The sequence below is a fragment of the Pleurodeles waltl genome, chromosome 3_1 (genome assembly GCF_031143425.1).
Source record: "Pleurodeles waltl isolate 20211129_DDA chromosome 3_1, aPleWal1.hap1.20221129, whole genome shotgun sequence".
NCBI classification, from domain to species: Eukaryota; Metazoa; Chordata; class Amphibia; order Caudata; family Salamandridae; genus Pleurodeles; species Pleurodeles waltl.
The window spans coordinates 1,692,375,236-1,692,394,125 of NC_090440.1; the positions used below are offsets into that span (position 1 = coordinate 1,692,375,236).

Below are 18,890 nucleotides of genomic sequence, written 5' to 3' on the forward strand. Positions count from 1 at the left end.
GGCAAGATTTAGAATTGTTGACCCGTAGGCCTGAGAAATATCTGAATTGATCTAGCAATTGTAGCATGTCTGGAAGCGATGTGCTGTGGTTACGTAGGTATATTAGCGTGTCGTCAGCGTACAATGAGATAATCTGGAACCCCTCCCCATTTGGGATACCCCATTCCTGTGCCCTCGCTCTGAATCGCGCGGCGAGGGGTTCCATTGCCAATGCAAACAACAACGGAGACAGTGGGCACACTTGTCTCGTACCTCTGCCTATTAGAAACTCCTCTCAGATAACCCCGCCTGTTTTAACTCTGGCGACGGGGTCTGTGTATAATGTTTCTATCCATTTCAGATGAGCTTTCCCGAATCCCAAGCGGGATAGAGTCTCCAGCAGGTAGGGCCAGCCCAGCGTATCGAACGCCTTCTCGATGTCCAGCGAGACGGACACCCGGTCGTGGCTAGATGGGGGTGTTTCAAATATGGTTTGCAGTAGACGCCTGATATTCATGAATGTGTTACGCCCTGGGATAAAGCTCGATTTGTCTTCATGGACCAGATACGGCATTAGTGGCAGCAGACGATTAGCTAGGATCTTGCCTATCAATTTACAATCTAAATTTAGGAGGGAGTGGTCTATATGATCTTACATCTAGGGGGTCCCATCCCGACTTCGGGAGAACTACAATTATAGCCTTGCGCTGTGTCATTGAGAGCCTGCCTCTCTAGCGCTTCATGTACCATTTTGACATAGGGATGGATTAGTTGTCCCGAGCACGCCCTGTAGTACTCAGATGGAAGGCTGTCACTGCCCGGAGCCTTACCCCCGCTAATTGTTGCAGGGCAAGTTGAACTTCTGCTGTATCGATATGCATGTCTAGCGCCACCCGTTGTGGCTCCGTAAGTCGAGCCAGGGGAAGTGCTTCGAAGAATTCAGACATATGTTGTGTGGGCGGGGGGGCTGCACTGTATATAGTTTGCTGTAGTAATATTGGAAAGCTGAGTTTATCCCTGATTGGGTGTTAATCATTGCCCCCTTTTCAGATACTATTGCTCCTATTGGTCTGTGTTGTTGCTCTCCACGCATCAGCCAGGCCAATAGTCTGCCGGAGTGATCTCCTTCTGCGTGTGCTCTGTGAGATCTTATCTTTGACCCAAGTTTGGAGTGAGCACAATATGGAAGTTGACGGGTGTTCCCATTATAAAAGGTCTCAACCTCATTCACGCTACTGTTGAGCCCAGTCTGACAGGCTTGGTATATTGGAACTGATATTAGTTCTGTCTTAACATAGGGTTATTTTGGCACTTAATGAGCTTAGTCGGTCAGTTTTAGGTTTTGGAGGAATTGAGCCTCGACCCTTTCTGCCAGGTTTAGGAGTGTTGTGAGTTTTAAGATCTCAGTGAATGAGTGGAACATTTATTAATAAATCTATAAAGCTGAGTTCTTTATGATTATATTTGAAACAAGACCGTACACGAGAAACGTTTAAACAGCTGGCCACACCTGCTTTTAAACTTTCCATTCTTTGCAGTTCAAGTGAAAAGAAAAATGATTCAAACGATTTCAAACAGGCCTCTCTTTCGCCCACATTTCACAGGTTGAAAGTCTGGCAGAGCAACTAGAGCAATTCAGAGAGGAGTTAATGAATAAGACTGAAGAGGTTCTGCAACTGCAAATGCAGCTAGAAGTGCAAAAGAAGCAGAGTGATGGCAGCATCCAGCACCTGGAGGAGGAAAACCTTCTGTTAAAGGTAAATTCCTTGAGTCATAGTGAGGTCATTATGCAGACAACCACTCTGTTACGTTACCTATGTGCTTCAGTCCCATGGGTCCAACCCATTCACTTGCAATCAGAGGTACCCTTGACAGGTGGTGGTCCACTTTCAGAAAATGACCTGGAGGTAAAATTGCGGTATGGTTAGTTGGGAGTTACTTTAGTAAGAATATCCGAATACAGCATTTGAAAGAACATTAAATGAGCATCTACACACTATTAGACTAACAAGCATTGGCAAAGCCAGTAGGGCTAGCTGTTATGCTCTAAAGCTGCAGTAGTGCTGTTTGCATGTGTTGCATGCACAAACATTGTTTATCACATAAAAGTACAGGAAACACTTGAGCGTCAAAATGCTGTTTTGCAATGAGTGCTGACAATCCTTGCGCTATTCCTGTGCACTCCCCTTGTATTTTTCTTAGTTTCTTAATGAAAGGTTTTTTAGAATAATTTTGCATAATAGAAATTGACTCCTCCTTCCCCATTAGGGAACTAAGTGTAACATCTTTTTTTTTAATGAAATCCCTGCTTGTTTCGACAAGGGTGCTGTTAGGGCTTGGTGGGGTGGGGGCACCGTAAGAGTGTTATATGGTGGTACTACAGTACAGCTACCAGAGACTGTCTCTTTGGAGCTCCCAGTGATAGTCTAGTCCACATATATTTCTAGAGAGACTCCAGTGCTGTGCTGCCATTTCCTATAGAGTCTGGACTTGCGGTTTTCAGGAGTGGGCTAAGGAGCATCTCTGTGTTGAATTTGTCCTTACTTGGGTTGGTGACTCCAGGGTGAGTAGCAGTCCCGTGTGTGCTAACATTCTGCTGTCTCAGCCTCTTCTTTAGCATGAAAGGTGAATGTGGGAAAGCCTGCTTGATTTTTAAATGAAGATGTCCAATTTTAGGAAAATATCAGAAAAAGTAGAGAGAGACCGAAAGTATATCTTACTTCTGGCCCAGCCTCAATTCAGAACTGGCAGGATCATTTAATTACTCCTTCCTTTTGAGTCTGGACATCACCAAGTTTTTGGGTAAGGCTGTGTGGTGCTTTGACACCACTCTTGGAGGAGCAATCGGCTCTTTATGGGCTTGCTATTTGATGGTGCATGCCTATTCGGCGACCAGGAGGACTTAGCCATTGAACACATTAAAGAGAGCAAAGCACCAGCGTGCTAAGTTGGGTTTACACCACTTCTATGGCATTTTCCTCTGCAATTCCATCTCTTTAGAGGCTTTAGAAGGGGGTTCCAGCTGAGGCATCATCACACCTTTCCTTAGCAACAACATGCCTCCCAAGAAATTTGATGCAGAGGTCAGGGGTCCAGCTGCTAGTGTCCAGGCCCTCAGGAGCAGCGTACTACCCAATCCTTGCCCCTCCCCCTGCAATTGCCGCAAAACCACTTAGTTGCCATCAGCAGTGCTTGATCAGTTGGTTGAAGGCTGTATCACCTTTCACTTCCCCAGGTGGAGGAGCATCACATCCGGCCAGAGGGTGCTCTTGGTTGTGCTGAATGGCTACTCCCTTCCATTCTTGTCACTCCTTCCTGTCATAGACAGCATCTCCTGGAGGACCACTTGTCCATGCTTCGAAGGGAAGTTCAAGCTCTCTTGGCCAAGGCAGTCATAGAGTGTGCTGGCATCAAATATCATGACTGGTTCATATTCATGTTACTTTCTGGCGCTGAGAAATACTCTATCTTCACCTCTGAAGTTCTAACTCCAGAAGGACAAGTTCAGAATGCCCACCTTGGTCCAAGACCTGCTTGCCTGCCCTAGATGGAGGAAACTGGATTGTGGTGTTGGATCTGCAGGACGCCTATTTCCACATTCTGATCCTGCAGCCCACAGTCACTACCTGCTCTTTCAGGCAAGCCAAGAGCACTTTCAGTACTCATTGCTCCCTTTAGATTTACCAGTGCCCTTCACATATTCACCAAAGCGATGGCTGTGTTGCAGCACAATTTTGGAATTTGGGGATACCTGCCTCGATGGCTGGCTGTTGAAGGCCTTAACCGTGCACCTCGGTTGTTAACAAAGATGATGGTTGATGTCTGTCTGTGGAGATTGGGAATGCAAGTCTACCCATACGCCGATGACTGGCTTGGAAGGCAGTCTCTCCACCCACAGTTGTATGCCGCCTCCAGATGATGACCAACCTGTTAACATTCTTGAGTTTTTCCATCAACGTGCCAGTCACACCTGACTCGTTCACAATGGCTCCCCTTCTTTGGAGCAGTCTTGGACATGCTGCTCTCCCTGTTACCCACCCCCTCCCCACAACTCCCCCAAATCTCAGTGAGTCCAGGACATTCGGGCTATGATCCCAGTGTTTCAGCCTTTGACTTGGGTCTCAGTGAGAGTGGCTTTGAGGCCATTTGGCATCCTTCTGGTGGGCCATGCCAGGTGGCATGAGTGGCTCTGTAGTGGAATCTGATGTCTCAGTAGCCACCACTAAGGGAACCTTGCGGATTCCATCCAGGTATCTGCAAAGGATCTGCAGTGGTGGCTGCTAGACTGCAGCTGGACTGACAGCAGGCCTCCTTCCTTGCCCCACTCATATCGAACAAAGGCGAAGGATGCATCATTGCTGGGTTGTGGAGGTCACCTGTGAGAGGTGGATATCCGACATCTCTGCTGGAGGCTAGTCTCCACATCAACTTGTAGGGAGTTGAGTGCTTTTCTTGGGACTAAAGGCTTTCCTCAGGTACAGATTCCCACAGACAACCTCACCTCCATGTGGTACTGCAAGAAACCGAGTGGTGTGGGATCATGGGTCCTGTACCTCTGAAAGTAGCTGAATCGTGAAGGCATTTCCCAGGTCAACCAGCACCAGGCTGTATCTTTAATGCCAGGGCTGACAAACTTAGGGACTTTGCCTAGGTTATAAAAAAAAAAATGGAGGCTGCCCTCAGATGGCTCTGGGCATATCCAGGCATTGGGGAGAACCATTGTTCTCTCGTAGGGGATTTCCATGTATAGTCATAAGCACTGAATAGTTCCGCGCGCCTGCGGGGACCCCGGAGCACTGGTGTGAAGTATATTCTTAAGTGCAAATACCAACCCTTTGAAAAAGGTTTGTCAAAAAACACTTAAGAATAACACTGTGCAGCCTATGTGAACAGCTACACAGGCCAAATTGTTAAAAGAAAAAACAGTTATAGTGTAAATTCACGTTTAAACATCTATTTATTTTATAAATATATTAACAAATACATTCTCATATTTTATTTACACCTCTCATGAGAAGAAAACAATGCAGGGCAGTGTAGCCCATAGGCTGCCATTATACAGAATGAAAATAGAGCTGTGCCTTTAAGAAAGTAAAGTCTTCCTGTTTCCCATCATGCACAGCAAAAGGCAGTTGCCTCAGTTCTTTTTTCCGGCTCCTTCTGACAGGACCCTGAAGCATTGAGCTCTACCTCACAAAGTTTTTTGTGACAGAAATTCATTTAAAAACTTTTTGAATTTCAATTTCACTCTACGTTTTTAACATTGAGTGATCATTTCCTACTAGTTTCTGTTAAATTCTGACAGAATTTTGAGGTTTTTCTAGTTTAGAAATGCCTTCACTTTTTGACAAATGTCCTTCTTGTGGCAGCCAGCCACAAACCAGAGTCGTGTGACATCTGTAAAACCTTCTCCAGAAGAACTCTTCGCGATAGGGAGAAAATCCGACTTCAGGCGAGAGAGGACAGAAGAAAAAGTGGCCATTCCACCACAGAGCGAGGAGAAGGTCAGGCTTCTACCAGGGCTCAATCTGTTTCCTCTATAACTCCTACCAGACCTGCTGAAAAACGGCACAGGTCTCCGACGACGTCGACGTCGAAACAGGGAACGGCGCCAACATGTTCGCCGTCGAGGAGTGGTTCGCCGGCGAGGAAAAGACATCGTTCGCCATCGACAACCATTTCGCCGTCGAGACGACATGGACACACGACGTCGAAAGGATCTGGGTCGCCGTCGACACGGCGAGGACGTTCCACGTCGAGGAGATCCGAGTCAGGCTCGCCGACGACACAGCGAGGACGATCGACGAGAGAGAGTACTCGCCGTCGGAGACGTTCGCCGTCACCACGACGTGGAGGGTCGTCGTCGAGGGGTTCTCCACGGCGAGAGGAATCGACGTCCAGAGGTCGCCGTCACCGCTCTTCGACGTCGAGGAGTGTGTCGACGTCGAGACGACAATCAAAGAGGCCTAGAAGGGTTTATACAACATCGGAATCCTCGGCCTCACTTATCCTGCTTCCAGCGTCTCCACAGCTCTCGCCTCGGCAGTCGCCGTTGCCGCAGACACCGGTAACACCTACGGCTCCTCTTCCGGCTCCTCCTTCAGAGCCTGTTCCGAGGACTCCAACGCGATCTGTAAGGCGTTCTGGACATTCTTCTAGACGTTCTTCTTCCTCTCGGCACCATCGTCATGAATCACGACAGAGATCTCAGCATTCACATCATAGACATTCTTCTTCGTCTACACGGGACTACTCTCCAACCCTATCGGACTCACCGTCCCCGAGAGTGTCCCCCATAGATGATGTGAATACATTCCAGGAGGTCTTGGTGCGAGGGGCAACCAAACTGAATATCCCGCTGGCGGTGCCGGCTCCATCGACGTCAGTAATCTTCGAGACCTTGCATCACAGGACATCTTCAAGACCTTTGCTTCCACTGGTTCCGGGTCTTATTGAACCGGCAATGGACATTTTTCTTACACCGGCTGCAACAAAGTCTGCTCCTTCCAGACTTATTCAAAAATACCGTCCACCAGAACAAGATCCTCTATTCTTGAGGTCAGACCCAGTACCGGACTCTGTGGTTATAGTGGCAGCAAAGAAATTGCATTCTACGTCACCGTCTTCCTCTTCACCTCCAGATAAAGAGAGCAGAAAGATCGATGCTGCAGGAAGAAAAGTATGCTCTACTGCATCCATCACCATGAAAGCAGCCAGTGCCACTGCTCTATTAGGGAGATATGATCGAGCCCTCTGGGACTCTGTACTGAAGTTTGCGGAGCATCTTCCTAAGGACAAAAGGGAAGATTTCCTGGAGGTCGTGGGCGAGGGAGCTATGGTTTCTAACCAAGTTATAAGTGCTGCGGCGGATTCTTCGATACTATCCGCACATAACTATGCTCACGGAATAGCGCTCAGGACACATGCATAGCTGCGACTTACATCGCTTAAGCCTGAAGCACAGCAGAGAATACAAAATTTACCTTTCTCAGGCTCCACTTTGTTCGGCTCTCATGCCGATGACAAGATGGCCAGAATGAAGTCTGAGCTGGATACCCTGAAAGCAGTAGGCATGGAATGACCGAAAGAACAGCGAAAGGTATTCCGCCCATATCAACGAAGACTGTTCACCCACAGATATCAGACTCCACATTGGATGTCTTCACGTCCCCAGCAACAGCAACAGCAGCAGCATCATAGGGGTTTCTCCACACAACGAAGGTCGACAAGGGGTCGTTCAACACCTCATACTCAGGCAACTCGACAGGCTCCCGCGTCGAAGCCCTGAATCTTCGCTTCCCCCTCCTCCGTTATCCACTCCGGTAGGGGGAAGTATCTCAAATCATCTGGACTACGCATCACAACAGACGCCTGGGTATTGAATATTGTGAGACATGGTTACGTTCTCAGATTCACCAGTCCTCCACCATCTGTTCCACCAAAAACAACCAGCCGCCACCTCGAAGCTCTTCAGTTAGAAGTCACCATTCTATTACAAAAAAGAGCCATAGAACACGTCCCGATCAGCCAACAAGGGAAGGGGATTTATTCGAGGTATTTCCTTGTGCCCAAAAAAGACAAGCAAGAGTTTCGTCCCATTTTAGATCTAAGGACAGCAAACAAGTGGATTCGCAAAGAGAAATTCAGAATGCTATCCTTGCACCAAATTTACCCACATCTTCGTCAGGGCGACTGGCTCTGTGCAATAGACCTTTGCGACGCTTACTTTCATATTCCGGTGACCAAGAAACATCTAAAATTCCTAAGGTTCACCGTCGGAAAACGTCATTACCAATTTGCGGTTCTGCCCTTCGGCCTCAAATCAGCGCCGAGGACTTTTTCCAAATGCATGGCGGTGGTAGCCGCCCACTTGAGGAAACATCGAATATTTGTCTACCCCTATCTAGACGATTGGCTCATAAAGGCCTCCAGTTATCTAGAGGCACAACAACATTTCAAATGGACTCTACAGCTGTTGCAGAAGCTAGGTCTTCAAGTAAATCTGAAATCCACAGCAACACCTGTTCAGAGGTTGCATTACTTAGGGGCCATTATAGATTCCAATCTAGGAAAGGTGTTTCCTTCGGAGGAACGACGATTATCGATTCTCCAAAAGTGCAAACAACTGCAACAGACTCCACAGACCACTGCAAGAGTAATAGCTTCTCTACTGGGCTCGATGGCGTCTTGTATCCATCTCGTTCCCAATGCTCGCCTCCATATGAGACCATTACAGGAAAACCTGGAGGATCAATGGAGTCAACTAATGAACGAATGGGAGAGCAAAGTCCTCCTTTCTCCCCACGCCCTACAGTCCCTCAAGTGGTGGTGTCTACCCGACAATCTCTTGGTGGGGATTCCGTTCCAACATCGGCCTCCAGCTCAAACCATCGTAACGGATGCGTCACTGCTCGGATGGGGAGCGCACATGGAACATCTTCGAGTCCAAGGCAAGTGGTCACAGAAAGAGAGTCTCTATCATATCAACCTGCTGGAGCTTCGCGCAGTCCACCTTGCGCTCAAACCTTTCCTTCCCTCTCTGAGAGCGGAAACTCTCCTTCTCCAGACGGACAACGTGGCCACTATGTACTACGTAAACAAACAAGGAGGCACCAGGTCCAGGATTTTATCCAGAGAGGCTCAGACAATCTGGCATTGGCTTCTAGCCAGGAACATGTCGCTAGCAGCAACTCACCTGCCGGGCATCCAGAATGTTCAAGCGGATGCTCTCAGCCGCGTAATGGACGAGAACCACGAGTGGGTTCTACACGACGACGACGTCGTTCATTCCATTTTCGCACTATGGGGTATCCCCTCTATAGATCTATTCGCAACCCCAGAAAACAAAAAATGCCAAAACTTCGCCTCCAGATATTACCATCCAGGGACACTGGGGAATGCCCTGTGGGTAAGCTGGTCAGGAGCATTTCTTTACGCCTTTCCGCCGCTTCCCCTGATTCCGGCGGTCCTCCAGAAGTTATCCAATGCTCAGTCCAAAATGATCCTGATTGCTCCGGAATGACCACGCCAATGGTGGTTCCCAGACCACCTTCACCGGTCACTCAAACCACACATCAGGCTCCCTTATCGTCCGGACCTGCTCACGAAGTTCAGAGGGCAGATGTCCCATCCCAACCTCTCATTGTTGAGTTTGGCAGCATGGCTCCTGAGCTAGTGCAATATGGACACTTGAACTTACCTCAGGATTGTATGGAAATCCTGAAAGAAGCAAAGCGCCCTTCCACACGATCCACTTATGCAAGCAAGTGGAAGAGATTCTGCGTGTGGTGCTTAGGCAACAACATTGACCCGATATCCTGCAGAGAGGAGTCTATTCTGCCATACTTGTTAAGTTTGGCAAAATCAGGCTTACAATTGTCATCAATAAAGGTACATTTGGCGGCTCTAACAGCATACAGAAAGAGCCCGTCACAAACTTCCTTTTTTCGAATCCCAGTTATTAAGGACTTCCTGGAGGGTTTAAAAAAGGTTTTTCCTCCCATTAGAAGACCATCTCCTCCATGGGAACTGAATGTTGTCCTATCGCGTCTGATGCTACCTCCATTCGAGCCAATACATAAGGCATCACTTCAGCATCTCACATGGAAAACTGCTTTTCTAGTGGCAATCACTTCAGTGCGTAGGGTCAGCGAAATCCAGGCCCTTTGCGCTCAAGAACCCTACACGGTTTTTCATTCTGCGAAAGTGGTAATGAGAACTCATCCAAAATTTTTACCTAAGGTAGTCTCCAACTTCCATGTGAACCAAACAATTTCATTACCGACTTTCTTTCAAAATCCAACTACTCCTGCTGAGAGAACTCTGCACTCTCTGGATGTAAAGAGAGTCTTGAAATTTTACTTGGACAGGACAAAAAGCTTACGGAAATCACAACAGCTTTTTATTAACTATGGCCCAGTTAGAACAGGGTTGGGCACGTCTAAACAATCTTTATCCAGGTGGATTGTTTCATGTATAATGTTATGTTATCAGTTAGCAAATAAATCCCTTGGTGGTAGGCCAAAAGCCCACTCTACTAGAGGGAAGGCAGCTAATGCAGCCTTGATGAGAAATGTCCCTTTGGCAGAAATATGCAAGGCTGCCACTTGGAAGTCGGTCCATACCTTTACTAAGCATTACTGCCTTGACACAGACGCTAGGGCAGATGCGCAGGTTGGACAGGCCTTGCTCAAGAATTTATTTGCATGATTCATGTTTTCTCAGTATTCTTCTGTCTACTCCACCGCGGTTATGGGGATGGGCTTGCTACTCTATTCAGTGCTTATGACTATACATGGAAATCCCCTACGAGAGAAGGAATGGTTTCTTACCTGTAACTCCAGTTCTCTCGTAGGGGTATTTCCAAGATAGTCATAAGCAACCCTCCCTCCTCCCCAGTGGAGTTGACATAGAACATGAATATTATCGAGGTTGGTACTCCAACAAATATTTTGTTTCTTCAGGTCAGGTTACAAGCCTCCAAAAAAGAACTGAGGCAACTGCCTTTTGCTGTGCATGATGGGAAAGAGGAAGACTTTACTTTCTTAAAGGCACAGCTCTATTTTCATTCTGTATAATGGCAGCCTATGGGCTACACTGCCCTGCATTGTTTTATTCTCATGAGAGGTGTAAGTAAAATATGAGAATGTATTTGTTAATATATTTATAAAATAAATAGATGTTTAAACGTGAATTTAGCCTATAACTGTTTTTTCTTTTAACAATTTGGCCTGTGTAGCTGTTCACATAAGCTGCACAGTGTTATTCTTAAGTGTTTTTTGACAAACCTTTTTCAAAGGGTTGGTATTTGCACTTAAGAATATACTTCACACCAGTGCTCCGGGGTCCCCGCAGGCGCGCGGAACTATTCAGTGCTTATGACTATCATGGAAATACCCCTACGAGAGAACTGGAGTTACAGGTAAGAAACCATTCCTTCCCTCTTTTTTCCACAGCCGGAAACATGCAGTGTTTTGCTTTGATTGGAGCATGGACTCCTGTACGACTTCCATCCCTTCCTCTCCTGCCCAGCATTGAGAAAAAGATCATAGACCACCAGCCCAAGTTATCCTTGTGGTTCATGACTGTATGAGGAGCGTGTGGTACCAGGACCTTCAGGAGGTCTTCCTTTCGAAGCAGCACAGAAGGGTCTGGCAACTAAGTCTGCACCACCTACACCTCCAGGTGTTGAAACTGAGGGGTGACAGTAGATGGCTATCGATCTTCCTCCCAAATTTGTTGGTGTCAGCCAGATGTCTCTCCAGCAAAACTGTTCATGTTGGATGTTGGTAAATTTGTTTTGTATGGTGTTCCTCCCACAACAGCCAGCCTCTACCAGCACATTTATCTGACATAGTTTTAGTGTTTCTATTTTTGTTTTTTTTGCCCAGCAAGGCCTTGCAGTCGCACCTGTTAAAGGATATTTATTGGTCTTTTTGGCCTTCTTACTTCTACCCCATCAGGCATCACCTGTTAAGCGCTTTTTTGATTTGCATGTTCCCACCAACAACTTTTATGATACATCAGTAACATCTTAATTGTCCTTTAGCATAGCTTCTGTGTGCTCTGTTGGATCCAGTGCACAGCTGTTCTCTGCCTTTTCACACTAAAGACTATTTTCCTCAAAGCAAACTAGTAAGCTTGTTGCATGTGGGAGTTACATGTGCTCTGTTAGGTAGCCATACATTACGTTCTTTCCAGACGAACTGTTACTCTGGGCTAAAGCGGCATTTCTTTTAAAGGTAGTCATGCCCTTCCACATAGAGTAGTCAATCACTCTGCCAGCTTTCTTCCCCGTACCTTACCTATTTAAAAAGGAAGAAAGATATTATAGCCTTGATCCCAAGAATGCCCTAAGTTGTATATATTGATTGTAATAAAGAACATTGCATGGATCAGCTTTATGGCTTTCTCAAGGGCAAAGAAAGAATACTGTACAGAAGAGGACCATCTCCAGATGAGTTATATTCTGTATCAAGAGCTCTTATGGTTCAGTTAAGAATCCAGATCCAGAAAGTCTGCTCGCTCATTCTACCAGACCCAAGGCTGTTACCATTGCATTGGCTGTGTGCCAGTCTTGGATGTCATCCAGACAGCTACATCGGTGTAACTCACACATTCACGAATCTGGTGGCCGAGTCCACCAGAATGGTAATTTTACCCAGTCTGGTTGGCAGAATTTCCTGGTTAATTTCACAGACTCACCATCTGAGAAGGCATTGCTTTGCTATCTGTTCATGAGGTGAGGAATCAGCGGTTTGAAATATCCATCAGAAGAAAAAGTTAGTTACCTTCGGTAACATTCTTTCGGGTGGGTCTCTAATGACATGTTCCTCACCAATCTACCCTCCTCTCCCTTTTCTCAGATAGACTCAGTGATCCATTTTAATAAGACTTCTATTTAGAGAGATACACACTGGCACAATATGATTTCTAAGAGCTCTAAATCTAAAAGCATGGACAGAGAGAAGAGAGAAACTGATGTGCGTAGGTGACTATTATGTAGGGGCCCTTGCAGGATGGGCCTGCATGACGCCACCTACTGATGCACATGAGTTGCAATGAAAATCTGCTAGATCAAGTCTCTGGGGACTGGGGGTATTCACAAAGTGAGAAATTGTCTGTAGGAATCTGGCTCTGTTTTATAGTATATCAAAATGAGATATAGTGTGCACAGAGTCCAGGGGTTCCCCAGAGGCTTAACAGAGGCTGAAGTAGATAGTACTAATGCTCTCTTTTGTGGTAGAGTGGTCAGGTAGTTGGGCTTATCGGAGGGTAGTGCAAAGCATTTGTTTTACACACGCAGGCAATAAATGAAGCACACAATGACTAACTCCAGGCCAATTGTTTTTATATAGCAAAAATATATTTTGTTACTTTGTTTCTAGAACCACAAGATTCAGTTTGCGGGTAAGTACATTTGTAAGTATCAGACATATGTATCAATACCGCTTTGTTTAGATTTGACTAGTTATACAGGTTTCGAGAAAATAGCAAATATCTGTTTTAAAAGTTGACACTGCCATTTTCAAACACAGTTCTAGGAGGGAAGAAAAATTTCAAGGGAAGTACAAGACTTATAGTTCCAGTCTCTGGGTGTTAGGATGTCCACAAATTGGGGTTCAAATCAACCCCAAACACCCAGCAACACTGGGCTGGCTGGGTGGAGAGGTCAAAGTTGATGTAGATTTAAAATGGAGTCCTTTGGAGACTGAGGGCACTCTGAATCGGTACCTGCGTTTTCAGAGGGCAGACCTGGGGGGTTTATATGAGCCACTGGCAGTGGGGGACAGGAGGCACAGTTCATCACCAAACACACACCCTCAACGGCGCAGGGGCGGCCAGGTGCAGGGTGCAAACACAGCGGTATCAGGTATCTTCGTCCGATTCTCTCGCGGTCAGGGGGGTCCTCTGGATTTAGGCTGCAGGTGTCGTGTTGGAAAGGAGGGGTCCACCCAGGGTGGACATTACGTCAGAATCTCCTGGGGACCAGCTCTAGTCGGTTGGGCCAACTGGACACGGGCGGGGCCTCTAGTGCAGAGTGGGCAGGACTCGTGGATCCAGGGCGGTTCTGGAGTCCTTTGTTGGAGTTTTTTTCTAGACAGGTCTCTGTCCACGGGAGATCTTGATCCTCTGGATGGCAGGTAGTCCTCTTGAGGCTTTTAAGAGGTCCTGCGGGATGTGTTGCCTTTTTGTAGCAGGGCTTCAGAAGTTGGGAGACAGGCCTGTAGGGCTGGGGCCAAGTCAGTTGGTGTCTTCAGTCTTCTCTGCTGGGGGTCAGCTTAGCAGTCCTTCTTTCTTCTTGTCTTCTTCTTGAGGTGACCAGGAATCTGTCGAGCTAGGTTCAGGGGAGCCCTTGAATCCTGGATTTAGGAGCACTACAGGGGTCAGTAGCCAATGCTATTGTCCCTGAGGTTGACTACACCTCTCCGGTGTCCACTCACTTTGGGGAGGAGGGACACAGACCTAACTCTACTGGTCCCTGTCCTCCAAACCAAGATGGAGGATTTTGCAAGGAAGTGGTCACCTCAGCTTTGGACACCGTAGGGGTGGGGAAACTCATCTGGAAGTGGCAGGCTGGCACAGACCAGTCAGTCCTGCACTAGACGTTTGGCAAAAATGCAGGGGGCATCTCTAAGATGTCCTCTGGATGCATTTTTTAATAAATCCAACACTGGCAGTGTGGAGTTATTGTGCTGAGACGCTTTATACAAACCTTTTCTGACTTCTGTGAAGCCTTTATGAAGCTGTGGCGTTCGCAATGACAAACTCCAGGCCCATATACTCAGTATGGCTACACTGCACTTCCTATGTCTAAGAATGGACTTCGACACTGTCGGGGCATATTGCTCATGCAACTATGCCCTCTCCTGTGGTATAGTGCACCCTGCCTTAGGGCTGTAAGTCCTGCTAAGGGGGGTGACTTAACTATGCCACAGGCAGTGGGTTGTGGGTATGGCACCCTGAGAGGGGTGCCATGTCGACTTTGTCTTTATCTCCCCACCAGCCCACACAACCAGCAATGGCAGTGTGCATGTGCTTGGTGAGGGGTCCCCAGGGTGGCATAATACATGCTGCAGTCCTTGGGGACCTTCCCTGGCCCTTGGTTCCATGGGTACCTTTTACAAGGGACTTAACTGTGTGCCAAGCGTGTGACAATTGTGAAAGCAATGGTAAATTTTTAGGGAAAGAATACTCGTGCTTGGGCTTGGGAGCAGGATCCCAGCACACTCTCAATCAAGTCGCCATCAATATCAGGCAAAAAAAAAGTGTTGGGGGTAACCATGAAAAAAAAAAAGAGGGCGCTTTCCTACATCTTCAATTCGAGTATCCACCAGAAAGTGTTACCAAAAGTAAGCAACTGCATTAGGAACATTTAAAGGACAAATTGGGCTTTGACTTCCATTGGATGGACCTCTTGCGGTTTCTTCTGGGGTCAAAAGATTAATTTGCAGACTACTCATTTACTAATGGAAAGGGTACATTGCTGACTTATTTTATTAGTGAGTACCATAAACCACTAGAGCACCCCTAAAACTTTGTTGGGCTTAGGTACTGCTAATTGGAACAATAATAATCATTAAGCTATTGTTTTAAAATATTATTATTAAAAAAACAAATTGTGATTCTTAATGTCACATATTATTTGGGAAAGACATAGTGCACCACTGGACGTAGAGCCCGTTTTTAGGTTCACTTTGGGAACGCTTAACATGAGTACTACTCTTCCAGGTCCTCCTTGATCTTTCCTGTGACTCATAAACCATGTGTTAAAATCTTATGATTTCATGAGCTACACAATCCTTCCTCTGATATCTGCCCTTCTTTATGCTGTGCTTTCTGCATCCACTTCTTTCAGAGCCTTCACTAAGGAACTTGTGTTCACCTTTTCATCTCACTTAAGAATTGTTGTCTTGGGATCCCTATGCATCCTGCAATATTCTTTGACCCACGTGTCCCTTACAAGTGTGGTGTCTGTATTTATGAAGACTACTTCCAACTTCAGATTCTTCATTTTGTGAATCTCCCCAGGCTCCAGACAGGAGCTAGAACCTATTTGCAGTATGTCATGTGTGCTTGGAATTGACACCATCTGCTTCTGTTGTGACTCCCTCCCATTTTCCGACATGACAACACAGAGATACATATAGGTGCCAATCTGATAGAGACATCTATTTGCAGATCCCTTATCTTACAATTATGCCAAGGTGTCAGACTGGATCTGGAAATGTTTTGTGAGTAGTACCCCTGCTTGCTGGTAGGAGGCGTTGTTCACCTCTGCATGGCACCGTCCACTTTAGAAGTGACGTGTGCGGTGCCTGTATAGGCATCACCCCAGCATGCTGATGTCAGTTCTTTTCTTTCAACGCTAATCAGCGCTGATCCGCAGAGAGTTACCCTCTGTCAATTTTTGCCTGATCTGTTTTTTTTTGTGGTTTTTTTTTTTATATACTTTGGCTGAACTTCTTTTTGAGAAATCTTCTCCTGGTGTGGCAGGAATGTCCACTGAGAAAGGCTTGTGGTGTGGACCCACACCTTGTTTGCCTCTGGTGCCTGGAGTATGACCACGATGCGAAGAGTTGCACCTACTACCACTCTATGCACCCGAAGGCCTTAAGGGAGCGGTTCCTCAAGGTCCTTGATGTCCACAACAGTCTTGATCCCGGTCGAGAAGAACGTCTCGAGATCAGTTCCAAAGTCCAAGTTCTTTGTTGCACTTGAAGTTGTCTGGGTTGCTTGTAAAAAAAAAAAAAGTTGAAGGGGGTCTTCAACTTCACCCCGTCCATCGCAGTTTTCAGGCGAGACAAGGGAGCGTCCTCATTTGAGGCCTGGCTCAACTGTTAAATCTGCGCCTGGACTCGCTCTGCAGCTTCCAGAGTTTCCTGGGACGAGCCCTGCCCAACTCCATGAGTTGTATGAGGCCATTGCACTTCATATTTGGACAGTCCATCCCTGCTGGCACGCCCCTACTGCTTTGCCACCAGCGGGTCCGCCCCATGCACCAATACTGCTCCTTGAATCCACAGATGGATCCAGTCTTGCACCGATCATACCACCTTGACCTTCCCCAGTGCTGAGCCCGATGCCAACCCTTCTGGCGCCGCCAACACCATTCTCATCCTCTGCTCCAACACAGACTGTGGGGTGTCGTCCGATGCAGACTCCAGTACCGACTGGAGCCATGCCTTCCAGGCTGAAGCCTGAGCCCTATTCTTATCCCTATCCCTATTCCTATGGGCTAGGACTTGGTGAGAACTGGGAGGGGTTGCTGGACCCTGACGAATACCTAACCCTATGTCCAAATGCAGGGTGGTGTGAGGACTTAACAGAGGCCTGTGGACTGGACCCCTCCCCAGATATTGGCATGCTCTTCCTACCCTGGCTATGGAGGAGGGAGCATCATTTGCTATGATGGTGGTGAGGGCAACTGAGGTCCTGGACCTTAAGTTGCCCTTGGTAGTCAAGACCAATGTCTTGACAGAGATTCTTCAGCTGGGAGCGTCCCCCTCCGAACCGCTTCTCCCTTTTAATGAAGCTCTTACAGACAACCTGCTTGGGACTTGGTCCAAGTCCGGCACAGGAACTCCTTTGAACAGGATTACTGCCCACCGTCTCACTTCACGGGACTCCCAGTTCCTCACGCAGCAAACTGCCCCAGAGAGCTTGGTCACCCAAGGCTCCACGTCATATGTAAATCTTGGTGCATTCCTTCCTGCCCCACCAGATAAGGAACCCAACAGGCTGGATACCTTTAGGCAAGGAATGTTTTCTTCCCCTAGCTTGGCACTGTGGTCCATGAATAACTTGTGCTTTTTGGGCTATTAGTCCCATGCTGTATGGGACTCTATTGGGCAGGTGCTGCCCATGGTTTCGGAGGAGGCCCTGGCCATACTTTCCCAGGTTGTTTTTAACAGGAGAGATGCAGCTAAGTTTACAATAAGATGCAGACTGAATACCACCAGCTTGTGTGGCAGAGGGGTTTCATCGATGGTGGCCTGAAGGCACCACTCCTGGCTGAGAACGACTGGCTTTTCAGGGAATGTTCAAGCCTTGCATATGGACATACTCTTTTATGGCTCCCGTCTCTTCAGAGATGAGGCAGACAAGGGCAGCAGAGCTACTGCCGGGTTCTTTGGCCTTTCCATGGCCCTTCGCCAACCCCAATCCTTTTTTAGCTTCTTTTGTGGCCACGGAAGGGGCTTCTAGCCTTTTCTTTACCCACCCAGCTACCACAATGCTCAACCTTACCATCCTTGATGTCCTGTTACCACCATGGGCACCCAGTGGGAGGCAGGATATGCCATCACCTGACCCACTGTATGCTATAGAGCATCAAACCACTGGGTTCTTCAAATTGTCCGATGGGGCTTCTCCCTCCTCTTTGTGACTACTGTTCCACCCAAGCCACCTACTTACGACAGGCTGACGGAGGACCATCTTAGCTTGCTCTGCCAGGAAGTGATAGCTCTCTTGCCCAAGAAAGCTATAGAGCTGGTGCCAGTGACAAAAGCAGGTCGTGGTTGCTATTCCCTCTACTTTCTGGTGCCCAAGAAGGACTGAAGTCTTCATCCTATCCTATCCTACACCTGCACTGTCTGATATCTTTCCTTAAGAAGTTCAGTATGTTCATGCTTGTTAAAGTCCTGCCTGTGCTGGACCTGGGAGACTGGATGGTAGTGTTGGACTTGCAGGACTCATACTTCCACATTTCCATTGTGCCTGCCCACAAGCGTTACCTGTGGTTCTGCTGGACCACAAGCACTTAGTTCATCCTGCTCTCTTTTATCATTATCAGTGTCCCTCTGGTGTTCACCAAAGTGATGATGGTGGTTGCACTCATGTACGGAGCTCAAGGGTGCCATTCTCCCCTATCTTGATGACTGGTCAAGCCGAAGTCACACTTTGCGCCCTCTCAGATGCTCTTTCACCAGAGCTATTCTAGACATGGTGCAGTTTTAGGCCTATGCTCCCGAATGGTGAGTCCAGGATATTCAGCTTATGATTTTGGTGAGACTGACTCTGAGGCTGCCGGCCCTTGTGGCCTCCTGTATCCTGTTTGTAAACATGGTAGGTGGCATATGCGGGCTGTGCAGTGGGAGCTGAAATTCCAGTGGTCCCAGCATCAGGGGAACAGCATCCAGGTAGTGTCTCCGACACAATACAGATCTCGGAGGAGACTGCAAAAGACCTGTAGTGGTGGCGAACAAACTGCAATTGCGTCAGCAGCAGACCCCTTTCCCTTCCTAAACCAGATCTGACAGTGGTGACAGATATGACACTCCTGGGATGGGGCGGCCATCTGGGTGGAGATCAAAGGCCCTTGGTGTCTGGCAGTATGTGGACTACACATCAACCTACTAGGCTCCTGGCAATTCACCTGACATTGAAAGCCTGTCTACCCTCTATCAAGG

At 47.4% G+C, this 18,890-nt stretch overlaps 1 protein-coding gene across 1 annotated transcript in view; it reads left to right on the plus strand.

Moving 5' to 3' along the window:
* Positions 1-18,890, plus strand: part of LOC138285504 (pericentrin-like) — a 542,361-nt gene that overhangs the window by 184,135 nt on the left and 339,336 nt on the right. Inside the window, exon 11 of the mRNA XM_069225495.1 lies at positions 1,584-1,736. Within this exon, the coding sequence (XP_069081596.1) occupies positions 1,584-1,736 (153 nt within the window). The remainder of the gene's footprint in view (positions 1-1,583; positions 1,737-18,890) is intronic.